The sequence below is a fragment of the Poecilia reticulata genome, chromosome 19 (genome assembly GCF_904066995.2).
Source record: "Poecilia reticulata chromosome 19, P_reticulata-male-v2, whole genome shotgun sequence".
NCBI lineage: Eukaryota > Metazoa > Chordata > Actinopteri > Cyprinodontiformes > Poeciliidae > Poecilia > Poecilia reticulata.
In genome coordinates this window covers 1,995,979-2,022,054 of record NC_088848.1, presented here as the reverse complement: position 1 = coordinate 2,022,054, position 26,076 = coordinate 1,995,979, and the positions used below count along the sequence as shown (strand labels likewise).

General features: G+C 40.1%; 1 protein-coding gene across 3 annotated transcripts; it reads right to left on the bottom strand.

Moving 5' to 3' along the window:
* Window positions 1-442: 442 nt before the first annotated feature.
* Window positions 443-26,076, bottom strand: stub1 (STIP1 homology and U-Box containing protein 1). Of its 3 annotated transcripts, XM_008436370.3 has the most exons (10): window positions 25,970-26,076; window positions 25,648-25,811; window positions 11,583-11,824; window positions 8,169-8,400; window positions 6,749-6,947; window positions 5,702-5,867; window positions 5,004-5,079; window positions 4,317-4,373; window positions 3,907-4,023; window positions 443-2,567 (listed from the first exon to the last, which is right to left on the bottom strand). In XM_008436370.3, the coding sequence occupies exons 4-10, from the start codon at window positions 8,280-8,282 to the stop codon at window positions 2,442-2,444; spliced, it is 855 nt and encodes a 284-aa protein (XP_008434592.1). In that variant the 5' UTR covers window positions 8,283-8,400; window positions 11,583-11,824; window positions 25,648-25,811; window positions 25,970-26,076; the 3' UTR covers window positions 443-2,441. The 3 variants fall into 3 exon arrangements, with proteins under 3 accessions (XP_008434592.1, XP_008434593.1, XP_008434590.1); XM_008436371.3 differs by lacking the exons at window positions 11,583-11,824; window positions 25,648-25,811; window positions 25,970-26,076 and adding an exon at window positions 11,373-11,542; XM_008436368.3 differs by lacking the exons at window positions 11,583-11,824; window positions 25,648-25,811; window positions 25,970-26,076 and adding an exon at window positions 9,079-9,236.

Genomic DNA, 26,076 nt, shown 5'->3' with positions numbered 1-26,076 from the left:
AAATTTTCTAGAAAAAAGACAATTTCTGAGTATGAAATGTTGAAAATTTGCTAGAATAAAACTCTTAAATAACAAAACTCAGACATTTTCTAAAGAAAAAAAAAAGGAAATTTCTGTTTGAAAAGTTGACATTTTGCTGGGAAAAACCCAGAAATTTTGTAGAAAATGTTTTCTTCGTTTGAAAACTCAGAAATGAGCTGGATCGGTGGAGTAGAGTAACTCGCTTGCTCTTTGGTTGCCTAGCAACGACCTGCTGGGAAAGAAGCAGTTCCAAGTCCCCCGCCCCCAATTTTGGTTGCCTAGCAACGACCTGCTGAGTAACTGGCTTATAGTTCAACGTTTTTGCCATTTTGCCTCGTGACTGGAGAGAAAAAGTGGATAAAACGGGAAACGCTGCGACACCGGTTTGGTAATATTTCAAAAATGAAAACAGAACCAGGCCTTCATGTTATCAACATATCTACATTTAATACAGTTTATTAATTTCTAGGATTTATCCAGACAAAGAAACGAATCCTAACTTTTCATGAACTAAAATCTGAGCAACACCAGCAACTTATGTACAAAGTCTGAACCTCAGCACAAAAACCGAACTCAGCAGACACATTCAGCTGTAAACTACCAAGCACTGGGTTGAAAACTCCTTTTATGCACTGCAAAAACACAAAACATAAACATTTTAAGTTTAGTTTCTGCTGCAAATATCACAAAATAAGTAACTTTTTAGCAAAATATAGGAGCTTGATTTGAGTCAGAAACTCTTTCATATTGATGAAAAAGTGGATTATTTCCCTTATAACAAGATATTTTTCTACAAGTCAAATAATCTAATAAAACTAGAACTCAGTAAGGAATTATTCACTCAAAACAAGATGCTATTTCTTCCTGAAAAGTTAGTTTTGTCTCATTTCAATCGTACTGAGATATTTGCCCCAGAAACTAGGAAAAAATACTTGGTTGGATTTTGTTTTTGCAGTGTAAACATCATCAATAAGGAATCATTTCCTTCATTTCAAGGATGTTGGATTTATCTGGTATAAAGAGCCATTTTACCAACTGAAGGAACAAAATGAGCATAAACATTAACGATGCTTACACTGCAAAAACACAAAACATAACCGAGGCTGTTTGCCTAGTTTTAGTGCAAATATATTTAAATTGAGACAAAACTAAGTAATAGGTAAATAATTTTTAGCAAGAAATAGGAGCTTGTTGAGTCAATGATTCCTAATATTTATAGTTCTACTGGATTGTTTCATTTATAATATGAAAAAATGGTTCATTAAAATCTGACAGATACATTTTTACATTTCTATAAATGTAGAAATGCTCTTATATGTTGCTGAAAAGTTACCTGTTACTTAGTTTTGTCTTATTTTATGTCTACTAAGATATTTGCACCAGAAACTAAACCAAAAATATTTTCTGTGTTTGCAGTTTTATTACAGGAAATGCTGGAAATCCAGCCAGAAAACACTTGGACTGAGGTATGGACAAAGATGTTCCCACTCTTCCAGCATGTTTTTATTTTAGGTGGCGGACGCCGGGGCAGTGGCGCATCTGAACCTCGAGTCCTGTCTGACGGGGCAAAGATTTGTCCTAGTTCAAGGAAATGCACTTCATGCTTGATGCGACCCTCCTGGAAACACAGCGCAGCCACAGCTGAGCGTCTCAGCGTTAAACATTTAGGCGTTTCATATCCAGCAACGTGGAAATGTTTTGTTTTAATGCAGCAATTCATCTTCTGATCCCAGTTTGAGGTTTTTCCCGAAACCTTAAACTGTTCCGATTAAAAAAAAAAGAAATATAGAAACCATACATTCAACTTATCTTAATTGTCTGCATCGGGGTGTGATTGATATGCCAAGGAGACGAGATCTACTTAAATCTACTCGACGTTTTACAGTAAAGTGACGGGGACAGGTGTGTAAGAGGCGCCACCTGCAGGAAGAAAGGGGTACTTGCTCCCTTTTCCTTTGAGTCAACAGCTTTTTGGCATTTTAGTGACTGATGGTCCGATTTTCATGAAAAAATACATAAAATATACTTGGATGAAACATCAAATAAAACTCCAACGTCTTTATGGATCCCGACACAAAAAGTCCGTCTTCCGTGTTGATACTTGGTGGAAACGCTGGACTGCGGCGCTTTCAGAGAACCGGAGAAAGCAGGCGGAGGGCGACGGAGACCTGGGCGCCATCTGGTCGCCCGATCTGAGACCCACAAACAGCGTGACGAAGAGGAGGATGAAGAGGAAGAGAGTGAACTTAAAGGGAGCAGCGGGCGGCTAACACTGAGCCTCGGAGCCGGAGAGAGAAGATTTACTGCAGAAGAAGAAGAAGAAGAAGTGATTCTCCGGTTTGGTGGTCCGCAGTGAGGCTGTTCTGCTTCTCTACAGTCTGTGTCGTCCAGGTTCTGAACGGGGAAACGGGCCGGGCGCTTCAGTAGTCCTCCACCCAGCCGTTCTCCTGGATGAAGGCGTCGATCACTTCCTTCATGGCCAGGTTGGGGATCAGCTGATCCTGGGTCAGGGGGCTCCGGGTCACGGGGTCGAAGTGGCCCACCCGCTGCACAGAGCCACAAAATACAGAGCTATTACGTCTGGGGGCAGAAACCTTTTAGAACCGAGACGATTAATCGATCATAGAAGTCATCATCAATTCATTTAGTAATGCAAAAATCAGTAAGTGGAGAATAAAAAAAGCTATTTGCTGAAAAAACACCTGAAACTAAATTATTTTTTAAATTGATTAATCATCAATTATTCTGATGATTATGTCAAATTTATTTATATAGCACTTTGAAACGGGTATAAAACTGCACCAGTACAAGAACGACAACACAAATGACAAACAATACATCAATTAAATGCCAAAGAGTAAAAATGAGTTTTAAGAAGTGATTTAAAAGGATCTAATCTGGAAAGTTATTCCATTAATCATGAAATAACCCTAAACTCGTTCAGTAATTAGTCACTAAAGCCCATTTGTCTAAAGTTCTACGCCTGCAGCTAACGATTTGATTATTCTGACGATTAATCAGATAGAATCAAATACCACATTCTGCATATTTTTCATGATTAATCGATTATTGTAATAGTCTAATTTAGTAATCGATTAATTTCTAACCAGAATATAAAAACTCTTAAAAATGCTATTTTTATTATCTTAAAATACAAAATACACTGCTCAAAAAAATAAAGGGAAAACTTAAACAACACAATATAACTCCAAGTAAATCAAACTTCTGTGAAATCAAACTGTCCACTTAGGAAGCAACACTGATTGACAACGGGGACCCTGGTCGGGTCAATCAGTGTTGCTTCCTAAGTGGACAGTTTGATTTCACAGAAGTTTGATTTACTTGGAGTTATATTGTGTTGTTTAAGTTTTCCCTTTATTTTTTTGAGCAGTGTATATTTTTTGTAAGATTTGGCTAAATTATTGCTCTAAGCAGGGCTGAACCAATCCGATTAATCAGTTATTGAAATAATCGTCAACTAATCTAGTAAATCGATTAATCGTTAACTGGACTAAAAGACCATTTGCTTAAAAAAAAAAACATACTTATAGAGCTGAGCTTTCAGCTAATGATTATTTTAGTAACCGATTCTTCTGACGATTAATCGATTAATCGGATTAAAGCAAATGCCACATCCTGCTTTCTAAAACAGTTTTTCTGTATCGGATTAGTACGAGCCGATACTAAACCTCAGATATCAAAAGTGAAAAAGGTTTGAGGTCCAACTGGTCCAAATTATGTAAACAAAAGTCTCATTAAGAATCATCTGATAACCAGACAACGGCCCAGCAGGAAGCGTCGAGCTGTGGGAGCCGTTTGTTTCTCTGCAGTTCGCTGGAGGAAGTCCTGACCAGAGACCTGAAACCGTCTGTCGGGCGTTTCTACCTGCAGATGCTCCTCGATGTCTTTGCGGTCGTAGGTGATGCCGCTGGGCGTGATGCACGGCTCCCGCATCAGCTCAAAGCTGATCTTTCCACAAAGGTAATCTGGGATTTCTCGCTTCTAGAGAAAAACGCGTAGAGAGATAAAAGTGACGTTCGGCTCAAAATGATGATGTGATGAAGAGTTTAGGTTCATTAAATCCAGATCATCATCTGTCTGCTGACAGACGGCGCTGTGAAATAGTTTCCATGGTAACCGTTGGTGCTAAAAGTAAAACTGAAGAACACATAATGTTTTACTGGTTTAATACAAATAAAACTATTAAATCTGTTTTGTGTGTTTGTGGTATTTATCTCAACATGTTTACCAATGAACACGACCAACAGGAAGTGAAAATCTTTCTCCATACTCACTTTTCTTTTCTCGTCCACCTGAGAGAAAAGCTCTTCCATCTCCAGTAAATACTTCTCCTTCACAACAAGACGACATAAAACCAGACATTAAAACTCAACAGCATTTTAAATATAAAAGGCTAAGAAGAAATAAATAACAGGGCTGAAACGATTAATGATGACTAATCGATTATTTAAACAATTGTCAACTAGTCTAATAACTGATTGATCACATTATGACAAAATTAAGAAGAAATCAGACAATACTCAAAAGCATTTAAAACATATTTCTGCAATTTTTAAAGGATAACAAATAATAATTCAGAAACAATTAACCACGATTCATCAATTTAAATAATCACCTAATTTAGTAATTTATTAATCACAATATGATGAATTGGGAAGAAAATCAGACGTCAACACTCAGCATTTTTAAACATTATTTCTTTAAGTTTTAAAGGATAAAAGCAGTAGGGCTGAAACAATTAATTCTGATTAATCGATCGTTTAAATAATCAACTAACTTTGCAATCGATTAATCACTATTATAAAAATAGGAGGAAGGAAATCAGACATCAGAACTCGACACATTTTTAAAAATATTTCTGCAAGGAAAAACAAAATATACATTTCTGACTTTATTTTTAATTATGTCAGTTTTGGTCCTCCATACAGCAGCAGTCCTAGTATATAAACAAAACAACTCACATGTTTAGATGAAATTTTTCCAGCATCGCCTCCATTTTGATTGTCATCCTGTTTCTCTTTGTATTCTTCAAGTTCCCTGTGAAAACACAACAAAGTCTCCAGGTTTAAACTCAGAGTGTCCAGGTTTTACTCTGGAGGTGAAGCGCGTCGTTCTGCAGCGCGTCGTGCTGCAGCGCGTCGCTCTGCAGCGCGTCGCTCTGCAGCGCGTCGTTCTGCAGCGCGTCGTGCTGCAGCGCGTCGCTCTGCAGCGCGTCGCTCTGCAGCGCGTCGTTCTGCAGCGCGTCGTGCTGCAGCGCGTCGTGCTGCAGCGCGTCGTTCTGCAGCGCGTCGTGCTGCAGCGCGTCGCTCTGCAGCGCGTCGCTCTGCAGCGCGTCGTTCTGCAGCGCGTCGTGCTGCAGCGCGTCGTTCTGCAGCGCGTCGCTCTGCAGCGCGTCGTTCTGCAGCGCGTCGTGCTGCAGCGCGTCGTTCTGCAGCGCGTCGTGCTGCAGCGCGTCGTTCTGCAGCGCGTCGTGCTGCAGCGCGTCGTTCTGCAGCGCGTCGCTCTGCAGCGCGTCGTTCTGCAGCGCGTCGTGCTGCAGCGCGTCGCTCTGCAGCGCGTCGTGCTGCAGCGCGTCGTTCTGCAGCGCGTCGTGCTGCAGCGCGTCGTGCTGCAGCGCGTCGTTCTGCAGCGTGTCGTTCTGCAGCGTGTCCAGTCTCACCTCTCCTTCTCGGCCAGAATGAGTTTGGTCAGGTAGGCGTGAAGCTCGTTCTCCTGGTTGATGCGTTTCTCCTCGATGCTGTTCCAGCGTTTCTTCTTGGCGATGCGAAGCGCGCTCGGGATGTCATCTCCGAAATTCAGCCTCTGCTCTTTTGCCAGGTTATAAGCTACAAATGACATCAAAAGGATGAAGAAAATGAGTTCAGGCTGAATGCTAAAGCTAATAGCTCAATCGAAAGCTTGTTGAACGCGAGCAGCCATGTTTTATTTACAGCTGGATGCACCGATCCATCAGGGACCAGAATCAGATGATTTTTCTCTGAATACATCAGTGATCAGCCAAATATTTTTATTATTCATAAACATTAGGGCTGAAACAATTAAACAATTGAGCGAAGACTCAAACTAAGACCATGTGCTGAAAGAACAGGGAGCAGAAATTAAACCAAAAAGACCCAATTTGTACGTAAATATTTAACTGTCTACCCAGAATTCATCAAGCTTCATAGTTTGATCAAATATTCACTAAAGGAGAGCACTTTATAATTTGGATCCGCCTGATGAAGTAATTTTTAAATATTAAATGTTTGATCATTTGCTGCGACAGACTGGCGGTCCAGGTGACCGGCCCAGGTGACCCGTCTCCAGGTGACCGGTCCAGGTGACCCGTCTCCAGGTGACCCGTCTCCAGGTGACCGGTCCAGGTGACCCGTCTCCAGGTGACCCGTCTCCAGGTGACCGGTCCAGGTGACCCGTCTCCAGGTGACCCGGTCCAGGTGAGGCAGCAGAACCTCCTCACCCCACGAGGGACCAGGGTGTTTGATCATTTCATCAGTTACTCAGTCGACTTTTCACCAAATGCTTTTGAATCTTCCTTGAGGAATTTCTTGGGCGGCTAATTTTTACTTCAGAGTAAAAACCTGCTCCAGTATCTCCTCTGACTGCAGTGTGATCTTTGGGTCCTCTGAGTGCAGAACACTCAGATCTCTAACAGAAATGAGACAGGAAGTGAAAACGTTGTGCGTTTATTTCCGGCGTTTCCTCCGACCTTTCTGCAGGTTGCCGATGGCCTCGTCGTAGTTCTCCAGCTCCAGGTGACACTGGCCCAGGAAGAAGTGAGCCTTGACCGACTGACTGTCCAGCTCCAGCGCGTGCTTGCAGTCTGCCAGAGCTTTGTCGTACTGCTGCAGCTTCACGTGGCAGAGCGCCCGGTTGGTGTAGTACACCGCCACCGACGGATTACGGTTCTGCAGGTTGAAGGAAACAGAGAAACTCAGCTGGACGCTGCAGAAACACAACGGATCAATAAACTATCCCCATGCAGAAACCATCATTCTGGTAAATACTGTGATGACATCATCAGCTACATAAAGTTTCACCATCAGTCGTTGTATTATAAACAATCTGTGGTGATGATGAGAGATTATTATTAGGACTGAACAGTTTACTGTCTATATATTAACTTTGCTACTATGCATGTCACAAATTATTGTGACAAACGATAATGTTGTCATTTTGAGACCAGGCTTGTTGCAATAAATCAATTAATCGCAGGATAATTAATATGAGCTCAATAATTTCCATTTACATGATTTATCATTTTTCTCTCTCCCAAAAAGTCTCCAGTCTGATGTTTTGGTCTCAACCAGCTCTTATTTTGAAGGACAATTTTGTTTCCAGAGACTTCATAATTCATTTTATTTATAGTTTTGCTTGTTTATTTTGGATATTTAAAATGCCTTCCAGTGTTAAATGATCTTTGAGATCATTTTGTCTTTATATTACTGAAAATGATCGCAAAACAACAATATCAGCGTTTCTGGCAACAAATTCTGGAACAATGTATAGTTATATCGCTTAAGGAATATCAAAAATAACCTACTTATTGGTAGAGAAATCAAGAATTACACTCAAGTAAGAGTAACACCACTTCAACATGCTTTTACTCACATGAGAGTAAAAAGTTGACTCAAGTTCTGAGTAACTGATCAAATTATCAATCATTTAATATTTAAAAATTACATCTTCAGAGTTAGATGGAACAAAATATAAAGTTAAGTGAAAACTTCAGTATTTTAAGGACCAAAATGACAATAATTCATAGAAGTAACAAGAAATAACAAAATCAGACAAAAAAAAAGCTTTCAAATCAGTTTCTTTCAATAAAAAACTTATGAAACATTAATAAAAACCGCAGGTCTGTCTGGTGAAGTTTTGGTTAAAATATGTTTGTTTTTCCTTCAGTGGGTAGAAAATAAAGACATTTTTACTCAAGTAAGAGTAGAAATACTTCAGATTACTCACAGTAAATATACTTCTAAAAGTATATTTTATCAAAGGTTACTCAGGTGAATGTAATTGAGTAAATGTAACTACAAAACTCTGCTTATTACACAAAAATCGTCGGATTTTGTGGTTTAGTTTTGATAAAAACCTGCATGGACATGTGTTTGGTGGAACAGACTCACGATAGCTTTGCTGTAGCATGAAGCAGCCTCCTGGTACTTGCGGCAGAGGAACAGCCGGTTCCCCTGCTCCTTCAGCTCCTGCGCGGTGGAGCTCTTCTCGGGGCTGCCGGCCATCTTCTCCACCGGCTCCGCGGGGCCCGCCTCGCCCTGCTTCCCAATCCTGTTCCCCGTCTCTCCGGCTGGCTAGGTGGCAGGTGTCGGAATGTCCTGCCCGCCCTGGATCGCACACAAACTGGGGGACAATGAAGACACAGTGCTGGTTAGCATCCGCTGCAACGCACCTGCAATGCGTGTCTCTGGGTGCCACGCAACGCCACGCCACCCGCACGGCGTTACTTTAACTCGCTGACTGTGCAGACTGATGGACAACACGGCGAGGCAGCTGAATCAACTGTTCACAACACGGGCATCAGTTAGATTAAATGGGCAGCTAGCCATCTGGATAACATAACACCCCCACCAACACTTTCAATGCGTCTTATTCACATTAAAATTTCGTTAAATTTGCAAACAATAACTCATTTGCGCATCATTATCATGGATGTTATAGCTGCTGAAGTTGTCATCACATCCAGAATAGAGGCAACGCCGCTAACTTTAGTCAACCTGGAGACAACACACCGATGCTAAGCTAACTTAGCTAGGCTAATATGTCGGTTAGAATCTGAGTTCGGCTTCAGCTAGCTCTTCCGGTTCTGATTATATAGACACAATTCACAATTTAAGATCCACGTCATGAGCTTATACCGCTCTCCATCCGAGACAATCGGTACCAGAACCTCGCTTTTAGGCATTTTTCACCACAACGCCGCCTCAAAACAGACATAAGCTAACGCTAAGTTAGCCCACACCCGCTCGGGTCCGCTTAAGTTCGGATTTGTTCCGATAATCCGTCGGGTCGGAACTTTACCTTTAAGGGCGAATCTCACATTCAGGTGGATGTGGCTTTATAAGTGCTCATATAAAATATTGTTCTGGAGATTTCTTTCTTCGAGCTGTCATGACAGGTTGTTGTTATACTGACGTCAAACGTTTTTAGGCGACGTCAACGGAAGCCGAGAAGAAGCGCAGTTTAAAAATAGGTTTAAGTTTTAAAACGTCATAAAATGTATATTGTAATTTTATATATAAAGGACAGGTCAGTTTATTCTTTTATGGGTCCTTGCATATTTTGATACGTCCTAATTTTTGTCCAGAAACTAGTAATAAAAAACAAACAATATATCAGTAAGTACGCGGCTTTACCATGTTAGATTATGGAGGACCAAAACTGATATTAAAAGATAAAAGCAGAAATATATATTTTTTGTTTTGTCTTTTTTATTATACACTCATTTTTGTCGATACATTCACAACATACATATTGTTGACAATGTATGTGAAAAAGAAAAAACTAAAATTCTATATATTTTTTATCGACAATTCATGTATAGGAAAAAGAAAAAAAATACTTTTTTAATTATATCAGTTTTGGTCTACCATACTTTTTCCTTATGCATATGGAGGACCAAAATAGACATAATTAAAAATAAGAGCAGAAATATGTATTTCTGCTTTTCCTTACACATGAATTGTCATAAACAAATACATATTTCTTGTTTTTTCCTCTTTTCATAAACATATTTTTGGTCAAAAATGCATGTGTAAGAAAAGGGAAAAATCAAATATATGTATTTTAACAAAAATGTGTGTATAGGGAAATCAAAAAAGCAAAACGTATATATTTTTTTAACAACAGTGTATGTATAAGCAAAAGGAAAAACAAAAAATATATATTTCTACTTTTAGTTTTAATTGTCAGGTTTGGACCTCCATATTAGATAGCCAGGAATGTTGTTCACGCGTCTTTTGATTATTTTAGTGTGTACATACATCTATTAAATATATTTAAATAAAACAGATATAAGTGGAAAGAAAACCCATAACCATAAATATTAAAAAAAGGAATGCAAAGTAATCACCAGCAGATGGCGCTGTGAAACAGAGGTTTAGCTTCCAGTAGTGGACAGTTTACTGTAATCAATAAGCTACACAGGACAGAGACAATAATGCATTTCACCTAAAAAACCTAATTTAAAAAAACATTCCTGATTTCTCAGCAGAAAGAAAATCGCTCATCAGATTCTTTAAAAGTTTGCTACGATTATGTGATGATGAGTTTATCTCAGAGTCCTGCCACCCACAGAGATCTGTAGACACAAAGATCCTCCAAGTTTAACGATGGAGGAATCAGCAGGACTGTGGTTGTGGACAGAGTTTCGTCTCTGTGGGAAGATTAGGGCGCATCTTCTGAGCAAACACCCAGATAAATGAGGCCCCGGGGGGTGGAGAGGCTCCCCAGCTGTGTTTACCTTTACACACACAGCTAACCTGTTAGCCACAGCCACACAAAGGCCTTCACTCACTGCTGGAAACACTGAAAACTATCTATGCAGCTCACAAAATCAGAATTTTAATCAGCTCTTTCCAGACATTTTGAGAAACATAAAATCTTTTATGTGCATTCAGTTTTCAAACCCACCGAGTTTTTACTCATTTTTCTGAGGATTCAGCCACGATTTTATTTTATTTTATACAACAGAGCAGCAACAACTGCAACAGTGAAGCGTAAGAGAAAAGATGCAGTTTTTAAATATTTTTTGTTGTTGTTGCATTTTGTTGTTAATAGAAAGCTGAAAAGGGCTCATTTAAATCCATCCTCTTTTATTCTGGTGTCCCAAAATAAAATCAGTGGAGCCCAGTCTCAGTTTCTATGCAGCAAACAAAAACCTCTTTTCCACCTGACTCGATTTTAGAGTTTTTCTATGTCTGTACAATTAATAGGCAAGAGACTCTTAACCATATCATCATTTTAGTCATATTTTCTAACCTGGATAAATTTGAGTGTTTGATGGATTCAATCGTATTGAATCCATCAAAGTAAGTTACTTAAAGTATGGTAGACCAAAACTGATATAATTAAAAATGAAAGTATGTTTTTTCTTTTTCCTATACATGAATTGTCGATAAAAAAGTAAGTTACTTAAAAACTTACTTTTTGAGACCAAAAAAAATAAGAAACTATGACAAAAATACACGGCAACCAGGAAACACAATGACGTCACTTCCTCTTTGTGAATGAAAACTCCTTATACACTTACAGATTTTATTTTTTACTGCATCAGACGCAGATATCATTTTGAACATGTTTACAAGTTTACTTACCGGAGTCACGGAGAAACACCAAAATATAAACATCATATAAATCCCCATATTTTCATTTCGATTTCTGTAGGAAAATGTTACAATCAAGGGAAAACGACAAAATTTTGACATTAATCTCCGAAATTTTCTAGTAGAAACAACTCGATACGCTGTTGTAGAAAAACTCTAAACAGAAACATACATTAAACACAGCAATGACGTTTTGCTTACATTTAAAAGTCAGTCTGCCTTTAACTCTTCCGTCTTAACCGTCGCCGCTAGCAGCTAACGGCTAACGGCAGCTGGCCGAGTTTCCAGTAACCATGGCAACCTGACCAGGAAGTTGCCTGATTCCTTTGGCGCAGCTAAAAAGCTGCCACTTCCTGATTGAGGGTTGCTCTTTCTCTCCGTCTGTGTTGTCGGGTTTTTTTCTTCCATTTGGCAGGGCTTCACGCTGCCAAGTGCCAGAAATGCTTCAGCAGAGAGAAAAAAGAAAAAGAAAACGGGGTGAACACGTTTTCCTGAGCGCGGAGGGAAAGCTCAGCTTCAAAAGGAAAACACAAAAGCTCCGAGCCTCCACAATGCCGGGCCTTTATCTGGACTGTTTGCTCATTTTGAAAAGAGGGAATGTTTAAAAGACTTGTTGCAGTTCAAGTGGTTCTGAATGGGAATAATCAAATATACAGTGCTTTGGGGAAAAAAACTATTAGTGATCAAACGTTTTCACAAGCCGTCAAATCACAACCAAACTTCAATTCATGAGGTAATAAACCAACACAAAGCAGCGCGTAGAAACGAACAAAATGTTCTGAAAAGTGTGGCATGAATTTGTAATCAGAACAGAACCAGTTCTCCCACTGGTTCTCAGTTGGATTCAGCCTGGACTTTGACTAGGACATTCTAATACATGAATTGATCTCAACAATTCAATTGTAACTCTTTCTTGCCCAATTTCAAACAGCAGTTGTTCCAGGATTGCCCTGAATATTTGGGGAAGAACTTCTTCCTGACTTTAGCCACGTTTTTTAATTTTAAATTATCGCATTAGAAACGGCAAAAATCAATTTCTCAAAAAGTCAGGTTCATCAATCACATGGAGACAATGCAGAAATAGATCTATGAATACATGTACATATATTTCTATTAATGTATCTATTCACATGGAAGAAGATCAGCGCCAACAAAAATAAATTCTGACTTTATTCTGAGAATTTTGAGAAAAAAAAAATCAGAATTGAGAAAAAGTCTTAATCTGAAATGCAGATCAGAGTTCTGAAAATAAAGTGGTGATTCTGAGAATAAACAAAATTTCTATTTTTCTGTGGCCCTAATCATTTATGTCCTTATTGACTAATTTTATTTTTGGGCACAAACCAGACTCCATACATTTTGCTTCTAACATATTTAACAAAACAATTTTTTTTCTTTGCATCAACCAAACAAAAACCTACCAATTTTTAATAAATACATTTAATATTCATTAAATTCACATCTGAAGCTAAATCGCTAACATTTACCAAAAACAAAGAACCATTGCAGACATTTTTCTCTTCACTGAATCAAACAAACAAGCAAAGTGTTGAGTAAACTGATATGCAGGAGTTTGTTTTGGAGCACGCTGTGTTGATCCAGAGATATTTCACACCCTGGGGGGTAAACAGCTGAGCGCCGCCGCCCGGCTGGACTGAACCGGACCGAGGCAGCTGCTCAGGCCGTCCGGCCGGCGTTTCACTGCGGACCAGAGGTTCTGGAGGGAAACCAAAACCCAGGAGCTCAGCAGATGAAACAGGAGCTCAGCCAAAATGATTTTAATGTTCAGAAAACACACAGCAGGCGGCTACATCAGGGTCCGTCTCATCATCCTTTAATAATAAAAATGTTTTATCTTTATTTCAGGAATCTGGTCAGTTTTAGGAAAAACTTTGAATTCTTAGAAAAAAATGACAGAATTTTGAGGAAAAAAAGTAAAAGTTCTGAGATCAAAGTCAAAATTGTGAGAAAAACCAAAGAGAAACGGTTTAAAGTTTTATTTTTCTGGTAAAATCAAACGAAATCTCCAGCGGAGAGGGGAGGAATTGAAGCGGCATCAAGAAGTTACTTTCCCTCCCTGTGTGTTGACGCCCCCGCCCCCTGCCGCTCTGAGCAACCCCCCCAAACCCCCGTCCTGCCGTCTTTAACTCTTCAAACGTCGCCTGAGGTCGCGCTCTTCAGGGTCACCAGACTCTGCCCTGCTCCATCCCCCAAAACCTCCACAACTCAATTCAGAGGAGGAAACGCAGACATAATGAGCTGCAGGGCGGTCCTGTGCACGGTGTGTGTGTGTGTGTGGGGAGGGGTGTGTGTGTGTGTGTGCGTGTGTGTGTGTGTGTGTGTGTGTGTGTGTGTGTGTCTGATTACTGTTTATGTTCCTGGACTCTAACCTGTCACATTACCTGGATGCGTCCTCACAGCGTCACCAAAGTGAAACGGGTTGCTATGGAAACACTGAGGAAACATTAATGTGATTCTTAATCAGGTTCAGGAAAGTTTCAGTTTTGCTCAAGTTTGATGTCCAGTTGGTTTCTGAAGGTAAAAATCTGTGAAAAAAATTAATTAAGCCATAATCTCCCGGAGTGCTGAGCTGTACGGAGCTAAATTTGAGTCATTAACTACTTTTCTTTTCTGATCCGTTTTTTTATTGGGACTTTATTGTCCCAATGTAGCTCCATATACCTCTGTCATTGGTTTTAGCTGTCAAGTTGGCAACATAACGCACCAATTCTTAAACTGTTATTTATAAAATAAAAAGAGATGCTACTAAAAACGTTTTAAAATGTTTTAACAAAAAAAAAAAAAACATGAAAGTAGCTCAGTTATGCTAGCTTGACTTTGACATCCGTCCGTCCATCCATCCCATTTTAGTCAGTTCTTGTATTTACGGTTTGAATTTAACCTCATTTGATAAAAAGTGTGTAAATGATCTTGTATGGAAGACCATCCATACCAAATTTTGAATAATCTGCTGTCAGGAAAGCTCAAGCAGCAGCTGAATCCAAAGCTACCTGATGTTTTCATGGTTTGTTTGCTCATTTCTTTGTGTCTCCGTCTTTCCATCTCTGTTTTTTCATCTCTCCATCCCTCCATCCTCATCTCCCTCTCTCTCCATCTGTCTCTCCATCTCTGTATTTTCATCTCTCCATCCCTCCATCCTCATCTCCCTCTCTCTCCATCTGTCTCTCCATCTCTGTATTTTCATCTCTCCATCCCTCCATCCTCATCTCCCTCTCTCTCCTTCTGTCTCTCCATCTCTCCGTTTCTCTCCAGAACAATCCATCCGTTTGTTTCCCTGCAGAGATGCTGAAAGGCGGTTTGTCCCGATCCTGAAGTGTGTCGTCGTCAGATTCCCAAACTGGACGTTAATCAGATCAGTTTGACAAATGACTAGCGACCAGGATGGGGGAGGAGAAGCTGGGGGTCAAAGGTCAGCCTTTCAGAACAGCTCCATCCAACTATCATTAAATCTTATCGTTTTAAGATTTCCCGCCGCCCCGCTCTGTCTGCAGAGAAATGTCGTCACGTTTTTAAGAGCCTGAGCAGCTAGGAAAATAAAAGCTCATTTGACAGGAAGTGATGCGTTTCCTCTGAGGATCGCCTGAAACATCAAACATCCAGCGGCTTCGACACAAAAGACCGAAAACAAAAGGTTTCTCTGCGCTAACCAGAGAAACTAAAAACAAGTTTATCGTGTCGGCGAAACGCAGCTCTGATCTTACTTCAGTTTTTCTGCTCAGTTTGTCGTCTCATGCGTGAAGAATGCCGAGTGTCTCTGGCTTTGTTTTCCTACGCCTGCCGTCCAAATTTCCATCACAAGCGTCTGACCCCGAGTGACCCCGTGAAGAGGCTCTGATTAGCCTGCATACATGTGCAGATCGGCACAAATCCTTGACTTGGAGCCGAGGATCAATCTGAATTTTAATTTCTGTGGATGTGCAGCGATGCAGGCCGTCGGTCCCGACGACTTCAGGATTCCCTTTTCTGTTTTCTGCAGAAAGAGAAAACTCTGTTTTATTTCTGATTTTTCCTCTTTCAGCTTCCAGATCACAAGCTGCACAAATCGGAAAAACAAAAATAATTCACCGAACGGAAACACAGCAAGTTCCAAAGAATTCACGTTTTCTGAAAAAAAGTTTTTCTGCCAGGTCGGCGTTTTTTTTTAAAGCTATTTTTATTCACAAACTGCAACAGAAACACGTTTATCGCATTGAGTCACATGATCCTGTTACTTCTGGACGAAACGGCGAGGAAAACACTGTTTAGACTCTCAATACACAGATTTTATTTTTATATTTTTAGAGAATTTTGAGAATTTTTTTTTTTTAAATAAAAATTATTGTCTGAATTTTGCACACATATTTAATGGAAACTGCTCTGCAGTCTGACTTTTCACTCCAAATTCTGACATTTTTCCTCAAAATTATAACTTTAATTTTGAAAGTTTTCAATTAATCTCAAATTTTCTGAAAATTTTCCAACTTTTCAAAATATTTTTCCCCAAGATGGAAAAATCTGGGGGAAAATTTCTCCTCTTTTTCCGTCTCCAGAGGCCCTAAAGCCCCATCATGTCTACAGATTTCCCCCAAAAGGTTTTCCTGTCAGTTTCGTGACTTAAACATAAAAGTAGAGCCTGAAATGAAGAGGCCTGCTGTTCATCCCACCTGCTGTAAACGTTAAACACACCTGTCACCTTGAGCCGTCCAGCAAAGCTGCGATCCGCCCTGAGGGAGCGGAGATGTGATACGGCTGAAGTCCGGCTGAATGAAGAGGAAACCGGAGCGGTTCGGACGACCAAGGCCGCAGCTCAGGCTTCTGCCGGGTCCCTCGGCTGCAGCAGATGCAAGGCTACAGTTTCCAGAACGGCGGTTCAATGAGGAGGTGAAGGCCGCTGGAGTGCAGGTGCTGAGAGCAGCGGGACGCCGTTTCTTTAAAATAATCCGATCAAAAGGGACGTTAGGGATGAGCTGCGGGTCAGTGAGGAATCTGAAAGGAGCCGCTGAGAGACGGCAGATAAAAGCCTGAACTGCACAGTTATAGTCCCACCGAGACTCAGTGGCTTTAATGGTCACCTGGGGGACGGAGAGCAGAAACGGCTCTGATTACCGCTGGGGCGTTAATCCCCAAATCATCAAACTGCTGGGATTTTATCTCTTAATCCAGCACTGCTGCCTTGAAATTAGGAATCTGCTAAAAGTCGTAGATGGATGATCTTATCTGTGGAAGATGTTGGCATCTTCCTTTAAATCCAGATTAGTTTGGTCTCAGGCTGTATTCACACCAGTCCTGCTTAGTCCACTTTAATCCCAATCCGGTCCGTTTGTCCAGAAAGTCCGGCTCGTTTGTGGAGGTTTAATTGCAAACACCAAGCGGACGGAGACCAAAAGCAGGAAGTGAACCAAAGTGCAGGGCATTCTGGGTAAATACAACCAAAGCTAACTTGCTAGCCTAGCATTAGCAGCAGAAATGGCTCCTGGTCTTTAGCCAAAGACTAGAGAGAAATCCTCCAACCGCTAAAATCCTCCATCTTGTTTCCATCTGGTGAAGAAGGAAGTTGCTGTCAGCGTCTTCAGAGGTTTATGCGTCGTTTCCTTCAGTGGTTCTTGGTGCAGCGCCCCCACAGGCCAGGAGGGGAACAGGTTGGTTTGACTCAGAACCACAGCAGCTGTGAATCTACCAGGTGTGAAAACATATGTTTAGTTTGGGGCTAAACATTTAGCTAGTGAGCTAAATATTTCGTTTTCTAATGTTTAATTTGAATTTTAAGTATTTATTATGTAACCTAAATATTTACCTCCAAGCTAAATATGTAGCTTAAAGCTAAATGTTTAGCTAAATATTTAGCTTTAAGCTACATGTCTAGCTGAGAGTTGAATATTTAGTTTGAAACTAACTTTCATTTTTTTAAAGTATCTTGTTTTCACCAAATCATAAGAATTATTTTCAAAGGTTTGGAGGTTAAAATGTGCAACACAAAGAAACTAAAGCTTGAAAAATTTATTTATCTGACTGAAAGACGTGAAACTTAATCTGGATTCATGATAATTTATCTACTGTAGTTAAGATTTTAGCAGTTTACAACCTTTGAACTCAACCTCAGATTATGTTTCTAACTAAAGCATAAAACTCAGATTATAATTCCTTCAGTTTAAATAAATCCAGAACTCGGCTGCATATTCAGTTCCCAGCATTACTTTGAAGCAGGAACTTTAACCCTTTGAAATTTAAACCTCCAACCATCTCTGGTTGTAACTGATAATCCCTGCAGGCGCAGCTCAGAGTTAGCATCCATAAAACTCAGCATCATTTCCACGATTTACTGTGAAACACGACACGTATAATCTAATCTCATCACTCCGATTATTCTGCTGATGCAGCATGAAGGAGGGAAGAAGGACTCAGGATAAACAGGGAGGTTTTGTGGCTGCAGAGCCGGCGGGTCAGAGAGCTGCATGTGGCTATTGTCTGGGGGGCGGGGGTTTAAATTTTAAAGCCTGTGTGTGTGTGTGTGTGTGTGTGTGTGTGTGTGTGTGTGTGTGTGTGTGTGTGTGTGTGTGTGTGTGTGTGTGCGTGTGTGTGTGTGTGTGTGTGTGCGTGTGTGTGTGTGTAGGCAGCCCAATTATTCCCTGCTCAGCCTGGGATGACCTACAGGCTGACCGAAATCTATTCAGAGAAGAAGAGGGAGTCACAAGAAGGAGAGGGGGGGTGGGGGGAGTGGGGGGAGGGGAGGGGGGGGCTCTTAAGTTATTTAGCAAAAGAAAAAGAAAAGAAGATGTAATTCTGACGTTTTTAACAAGAAATTGACGGTGGGACTCGATTAAACGCTGTAATGTGGTTAACATGGTCAGTAAAAAAACTATTGCAGCAACATTTTAAATTCAAAAAAACATTTTTGTGTCTAAATTACTGAATAAACCAGAGTTGGGTAGAAGTTGGTCACTTTTACTGGAGTCATTCTTTGCATTTTCTGCTCTTACTTCAGTAAAACTTCTGGATTTTCTCCCCACTGGATGAAAACCAAACATGTTTTTTTTTTTTTTTTTAATTCTTTATTTTTGAGGTATTGAGAAGATTACAAAAGCACAGTTTCAGTCTGTGATCCGATACATTTCTTCTCCTTACATTTTCATTTATGAAAGCAATACCAAACAAACAAAAAACAACAAAAAGCAAACAAAGTAAAAAAAATAAAAATAAAAAAATAAAAAAAGGGAGAGAAACAGGGGGTATTGTTTTGGAGAGACATTCTTTTATGTATATAACTAAGTGTATTATATTGAGAATAGACACTTCCTGAAGGATGAAGCCTTTCTTTTTAATTTCTAATCAATTTACTGCATATTGTGTTTGGTTGACATATGACATCCATTTGGACCACAAGATGATAAATTTATTCATTTGATAACGAATTAGAAATGTTAACCTTTCCATCTGATAGATTTCGTTAACACATTCTATCCATTCTTCTACAGTAGGAGGCTCAGGAAGAAGCCAGCGTCTGGTGACAGTTTTTTTACATGCTGTGATTAATATTTGAAACAGATATTTTGCATTGTTAGGTAGGTATTCTGTGTCACCTAGAACAAGAATATTAAATTTAAAAGGTATTTTTATATTCAAGATATTTTCCAGATTTTTGTGTATTTCTACCCAATAATGTCTTATAATTGTACAGTCCCAGAATATATGCCAGTGGTTGGGTTCTGCGTCTCCGCATTGCCTCCAGCACTTAGGCTCCCCCCTGGTATGAGAGATTTTCTGTTTCGGTGTTATAAAAAATCTAAGTAAGCATTTCCAGTTAAATTCTCTCCATGAGTACGAATTGGTACATCTCCAAACTGTCATGCAGTAACTATGCCACTTTTCTTCTGATATTTCTATTTTACTTTCCTTTTCCCATTTTGTTTTCACATATAGAGAAGAATGTGTTTTTTTACTCATAAGCCCCTTATATAACCGTGAGATAATACCTTTTTTGGATTTGGCCTGATAAGTTGTTAGTATTTCTTTAAGCACTGGTTCCTGTTCATCTATATGTCTAATAACTTCCTGATTAAGATAATGGCGTATTTGTAAATATTTATAAAAATCCTGTTTCCCCAGGTTATAACTAGTTTTAAGTGTTTGAAAGTCTTTTACTTGTCCTTTATCCATTAATGAGAAATGTGTTGTTATGCCTTTAGATGTCCAACTACGGAATCCTGTGTCTGTTTGATTTGGTTTAAAGTCAGGATCGTAAGCACACCATCTTATAATTCTTAGCGCATCATGTAGTTTATATTCCTGTTTAACATCTGTCCAGATTTTTAATTGGGATCTTATCCAAGGATTTTCATTTTGGAGTTTAATCTGTCCTACATCTTTATTCCCCAAGACTGCCTGTAACGGGGTGTCTGGGGACAGAGCCAATTCGATATCCTTCCATCGGGCCTTATAGTTTTTATTACATAGGTTTATCAGTGGAAAACCAAACATGTTTTAACCAAATATTCACCAGACAGACGGAAACAAACCTGCAGTTTCTGTTAAACTTTCATCAGTTTTACATTAAATTAAACTGATTGGGAAGAAAAAATTATTTTGCCCGATTTTGTTCTTTTATGCAACTTATTGATGTTTTTGTCATTAAAATACCCAAATTTCCACTTAACTTTATGATTTGGTCCAATGAATTTTAAACATTAAATGATTGATAATGTGATCAGTTACTCTGCACTTGTTTAGACTTTTTACCAAACACTTTATTTTGACTTGAGTCATTTCTACTTTTTTCGTTTTGGGTTCTGAACATCTGGAATAAACAGACATATCAGCTCAATAAGATATTTGCAGTTTTTAATCTGTTATTTAGGTTAAACGATCAGGAGAGCTGATCGCTTATGGAGCTTAGCATTAGCGTTAGCTGCTACGTGTTTAGCATTGAGATGCTAATGTAGGATTGAACGTTGGACCGAGAGAAGCGGCTCCAACGCGCTGCGAGTGCGTCAGAAGCTCTACATACACAGCAAAACGCCCAGTGTTAATTTAACTCTGAAGAGTGTGGACTATACAAACACTGAAAAAGTGTTAATATCAACTCTGTGGGAGTTAAACCAACACTGGGAATTATGTTGTTAACTCCTTGTTAATATCAACTCTGTTGATCTTAACAGAGTTGATATCAACACTTTTTCAGTGTTTATATAGTCCACACTCTTCAGAGTTAAATTAACACTGGGCGTTTTGCTGTGTATGAAGTAAATAACACATTTCTGAAATCCTTCCAACAAGCACATGAAGTTTTAAACAGGATGAAACAAACTTCCCTTTATTACAGTCTTGGTTTTACCAACTGATACGGATTATTTTGTGGGTTAAAATGTGAAATCACATATTTCTCCAGTTGAAATACGTGAAAAACTTCCTCAGCTTAAATTATGCATCTGCACTGAGCGCCAAACCGCAGCCGTCTTTGTGTTTCCTCCATTGTGTCCAGAGAAACGCATTGAGATGCAGCCACAACATCTGTCTGCAGACAATACGTGAAACACCTATTGTGATTTTTGGAGGGATCCTGCTTCTTGTCAAGTTTCCCTCCAAACCGATTCAGCCAATTAGACGAGACGTGGGGGGCAGGGAGGCCGAGACCGCGGCGAACCGGGTCTGACCCCCAGCCGGGCTGAACAGCACCAACCTAAAGGCTCAATAACTTCTCCAGCATCTGGATAAAAATAGAGCGTAAGTTCAGATTTTGAGCTCATAAGGAAATAAAAATAAAGCAGATGAATAAAGATTAGAGTGGACGTGTCCAGCCTGGTCACAATCAGGGTTTTTGTTTCTTTTTGGTCTAAATTTACTCCAGGCCTCATGAGCCGCTGAAACTTCCTGCACGTTCTGCAGCGACTGCTCATGTAATCAGACACTGGCCGTCAAAAATCAAACCCTTTGACTAGACCGCAGCAGGAACCACTTGAAAAGAGTTTGGGTTGTTTGCTTTGGAGCTGAACTTTTCAAAGCTCAGCGATGTTTAAAGTCGGTCGGTGATTTTCTTCTTCCTGCCTGTTTGAATTACCACAACTCTCTGGTTTCATTATTGACGTCACATTAACTTCGACACAAGATGGACGGAGCAAAAAGGAAAAGAAACAAATCAGGTTTTTATGCTTTAGACAAAGGATGTTTAATAATGAACAGGAAGTATGGGTGGAAAACATGGACTCAGAGTTTTATCATGGAGTTTATCGTCAAAAATCACAAGAAATTGATCCCAATAAACGATAAACGATACGATAACTGTCCACCTCTAAGTAGAAGAAAATGTATTAGATAATAACGGCAAACTGTGGCGTCGATTTGCATTTGTGGAACAGATGCAGGTTTTTTGTCTTTATTAAGTTTTACATCAACCCAGTTTGACGGCCCTGCAGCTTTAAGATTAAAAGACCAGAAGACCAGAAAACCAGAGGACCAGAAGACCAGAGGACCAGAAGACCAGAGGACCAGAGGACCAGAAGACCAGAGGACCAGAAGACCAGAGGACCAGAAGACCAGAGGACCAGAAGACCAGAAGACCAGAAGACCAGAAGACCAGAGGACCAGAAGACCAGAGGACCAGAAGACCAGAAGACCAGAGAACCAGAAGACCAGAGGACCAGAAGACCAGAGAACCAGAAGACCAGAAGACCAGAAGACCAGAAGACCAGAAGACCAGAAGACCAGAAGACCAGAAGACCAGAGAACCAGAAGACCAGAGGACCAGAAGACCAGAGGACCAGAGGAACAAAAGACCAGAAGACCAGAGGAACAAAAGACCAGAAGACCAGAAGACCAGAAGACCAGAGAACCAGAAGACCAGAAGACCAGAAGACCAGAGAACCAGAAGACCAGAGGACCAGAAGACCAGAGGACCAGAGGAACAAAAGACCAGAAGACCAGAGGAACAAAAGACCAGAAGACCAGAGGAACAAAAGACCAGAGGACCAGAGGACCAGAGGACCAGAAGACCAGAGGACCACAGCCTGAGCAGAACGTCGCCCATCGCTGCGTTTGCGTTGCCGTTGACCTGCATGTTATTATTTACATCCGGAAATTGCTGGAGAGCAAAAACACGATTCTTTTGCAGCGTGACCGTTTGTTGCCGCGGTGACGCGGTTAAACAGTTTAATTAACTAAATGAAACCTGGAGCTGATGCTGGTGTGGATTCAGTGCAGTGAACCACAGCAAAGGAGAAAAATAACGTAGAAAAACCGTTTAAAAAAGCTGAAAACCACCGGTGCTCTTTTTTCTCGCTCCCTGTGTCGGCTACGCTAAGGCAGACTCGTTGCCATAGCAACTGACTGACAACAGCTCCGTTAATTTATCAGGATTCAACACCAAAAAGCACAAACATTCAGTCCGTTACAGTTTTATGTTTTCAGGCTCGATGTTTATTTTGTGATTATTAATAAGTGATTGTTGTTGTAGATTAGCTGCCGCTGCTATTAGCTAAGCTAACACAGCGGTGGTTGATTAGCTAATTAAAACACCTGCTGTACTGATTAATTTGTCAGAGTTGATTATTAGTTTGCCTTTTTTTAATAACTAAACCGAAACAACAAATTCTGCAGCCCATCTACATGTTAAAGTCGTCATAGTCAAGCTAGCACAACTGACCTCCTTCCCTTTTTTCTTAATTAGCACCGTTTCCTGACCTTGTCATCGAGTTGTTGTAATGTAACCAAGCACTGCGTCCATTTTTCTTTCATATATCAGGCGTACATTTAAGATTTAGTGCAGTGGTTCTTAACCTCTTTAGAGGTACCGAACCCCCCAGTTGCATATGGGGATTCACCGAACCCATCTTATTCCAACCTCCGAGACACAAAATACTAAAATACTTTACTGTGTTACCACCCCCACACCACTAGAGGCAGTAGCAACCCCGAAACGATGCGACTAAGGAGCAGATTTAGACTATAGAATTTGGTAAAAACGGTGAGTTTTGTTAAAGTAAATAAAGACACAAGTTCAAATCCCTGCTGAGAGTGGAGCTCCTTCAATCAGGGCTCCTCCGCAGCTCTGATTGGCTAAGCAATGTAACGTGATCCTCTGATTGGCTAAGCAACGTAACGTGATCCTCTGATTGGCTAAGCAATGTAACGTGATCCTCTGATTGGCTAAGCAACGTAACGTGATCCTCTGATTGGCTAAGCAATGTAACGTGATCCTCTGATTGGCTAAGCAATGTAACGTGATCCTCTGCAGCAAGTGATGGCAAAGCGGGGCGTCATCACGACTTTACACAGGTGTGTCTTTACCTCCGCGGCAGACGCTCCGCCGAACCCCTGAGACCGACTCACCGAACCCCTGGGGTTCGACCGAACCCAGGTGAAGAACCACTGATTTAGTGCATTTTGTTGACACCAGCTCAAACCAATGCTAGTCATTGTTAGCAAGCAGCCTTTTGCCCTCCAGCAGGAAGTTGTGGGGCGGGATCTTGTGATGTCACACTCCAACGGGTCTATATAAATCACGCCGTGCTGCTTTCGGCCCAACTGTAACATAAAAACACCAAACTGCGCAGAGAGCCGAGTCGTTTTACCTTAAAAGCATTTCCTGTTCATCTAAGCAGTGAAATCCCCGGTTTTTCCATGTTTCCCACTCTAACCGATCACCTGGAGATGTTTGGGGAAATTTCCATGAGGTTAGGTTTTACATTCACTGTGGGATTCTGGCATCTTTCTGGGGTTTCCAGGAACAAAACATCATTGCCTACAATGACGGTGTTTATTTACGCCAGCTGTTTGAGACGGAAAAAAAATGATCCAGTTGTTTTCTACGGTATACACTAAAAAAACCCACAACCAATCACAGCCAGAAGACATTTTCTATGGAGAAAATAAGATAAACTCTGTTTAAAAGGGGTAAAAACTGTTCACTATGAAGGAAACTGACCATGATTTTTACTGAACGCCCTTCAAAATAAGCATTTCTACAAAATGCTGCAAAAACTATAATTAAATGAATATATAAGGTTTTTAAAAATCATTATTCTTTTGTTAAAACGTTTTAAATAAATATATCAAAGTGACAAAAGAAGCCAAAACACAGGAAGTTCCTGCATTCCAGCACAGCAGCTCCATTTTCAGCACAGCCTCCATTTTACTGATGAAAAGTCCTAAAGGCACCCAGCTGTGACCTTTGACCCCAGCTGCCATAATTAGGTTATATTTGGTGCTGCTGACCACATAAAGGCAATGGATATTAAAACACACACATGATGAGTCTTTTTAAATGGAAATGTGTAACAAAGAGTCGGAGATGAAACCGATGCACTGCAAAAACACAAAATCTTACCAAGTAGTTTTAGTCAAGTTATAGTTCAAATATCACTTGAAATAAGACTAAACTAACTTAGAAATAACTTTTCAGGAACATATAGGAGCTTGATTTAATTAAATAATTTGATTTAATTAAATAATTCCTTAATATTGATTTTACAAAGTACGAGCTGAACTCACTTAAAAAAAATATAGTTGTTAGTGGAATACTCTGCTAATGGAACCAGCCCTATTATTTACTTAAATCAAACTCCTATATGTTGCTGAAAAGTTTGTCTTATTTTAAGTGTACTAAATTATTAGCATTATAACTCAACCAAAAATATTTGGTAAGATTTTGTGTTTTTGCAGTGTTTGCTCTTTTTTTTATCTTTAATCTAAATTTGTAGGGACATTTACTATATCCTTCTTTAGTATTCTTACATCTGTAAGTAATTTTGTGGTAGAATCACTGAAAAAACAAAGAAAATATCACCAACTATTTTTGTCTAATCCTTTTTTTAATCAGTATTTGCAAATTATTAACATAAAACAAACTTTTCTTGCTGAAAAGTTACTCCTAAGTTTTGTATTATTTAAAATGCACCGAGATATTTGCGCTGGAAATATCTACTTAGTAAGATTTTGTGTTTTTGCAGTGCATCCTGAATCAGGCCTTGAACAATGGAAAAACACAAAGTATTACTACGTACTGTGTTGTACTGTAGTCTAGTCATTTAAATAATACAAAACTAGCTGTAGCTTTTCATGAAGATACAGAAACTTGCTTTAAGTCAATATTTCATTAATATTGATGAAAAAATCAGTTCCATTGCAAAAAACACTTGATAAAAAGTTATTTTAAGTTAGTTTAGTCTTATTTCAAGTGTACTAAGATACCAAACTTGCTTGGTGAGTTCGTATTTCCGCACTGTGAGAAAGTTGGGACTTTTACATTTGAGATGTTTCATGTGAAATGAACACAAACCTCTTTAAAAGTTATTGCATCCCAGAGGAGACACTTGAAGGGGACGTGAAATGATCCATCAGATGTTGGGGAAACTCTCAGGGTGTCGCTGCGCAGTTCCAGCTGTGTCCGCCATTTTCTCCCTCACTCCGTTTATCTGCGCCAGGCCTCCGCTTCCCGCCGGGCTACACGACGGAGATGAGAAATGTACTGTTACACAAACAAACACAAGCCTCAATGGCCGTCCTGAGACAGCGTAATGGGAGCGCAGGTGTCGGTTTTCACATGCGGCTCTCATGGGGGCAGAAACATGCTAAACATTAGCATAGCCTGCGAGCCTCACCTGCAGGGAGAGGCGGGAACATGTCCGCGCCGTCGCTCTCACCACACGGAAGCAGCTCCGCTAGCACGATTCCTAGAAAATTAGCTCTGACGTTGGTGAACAATGGA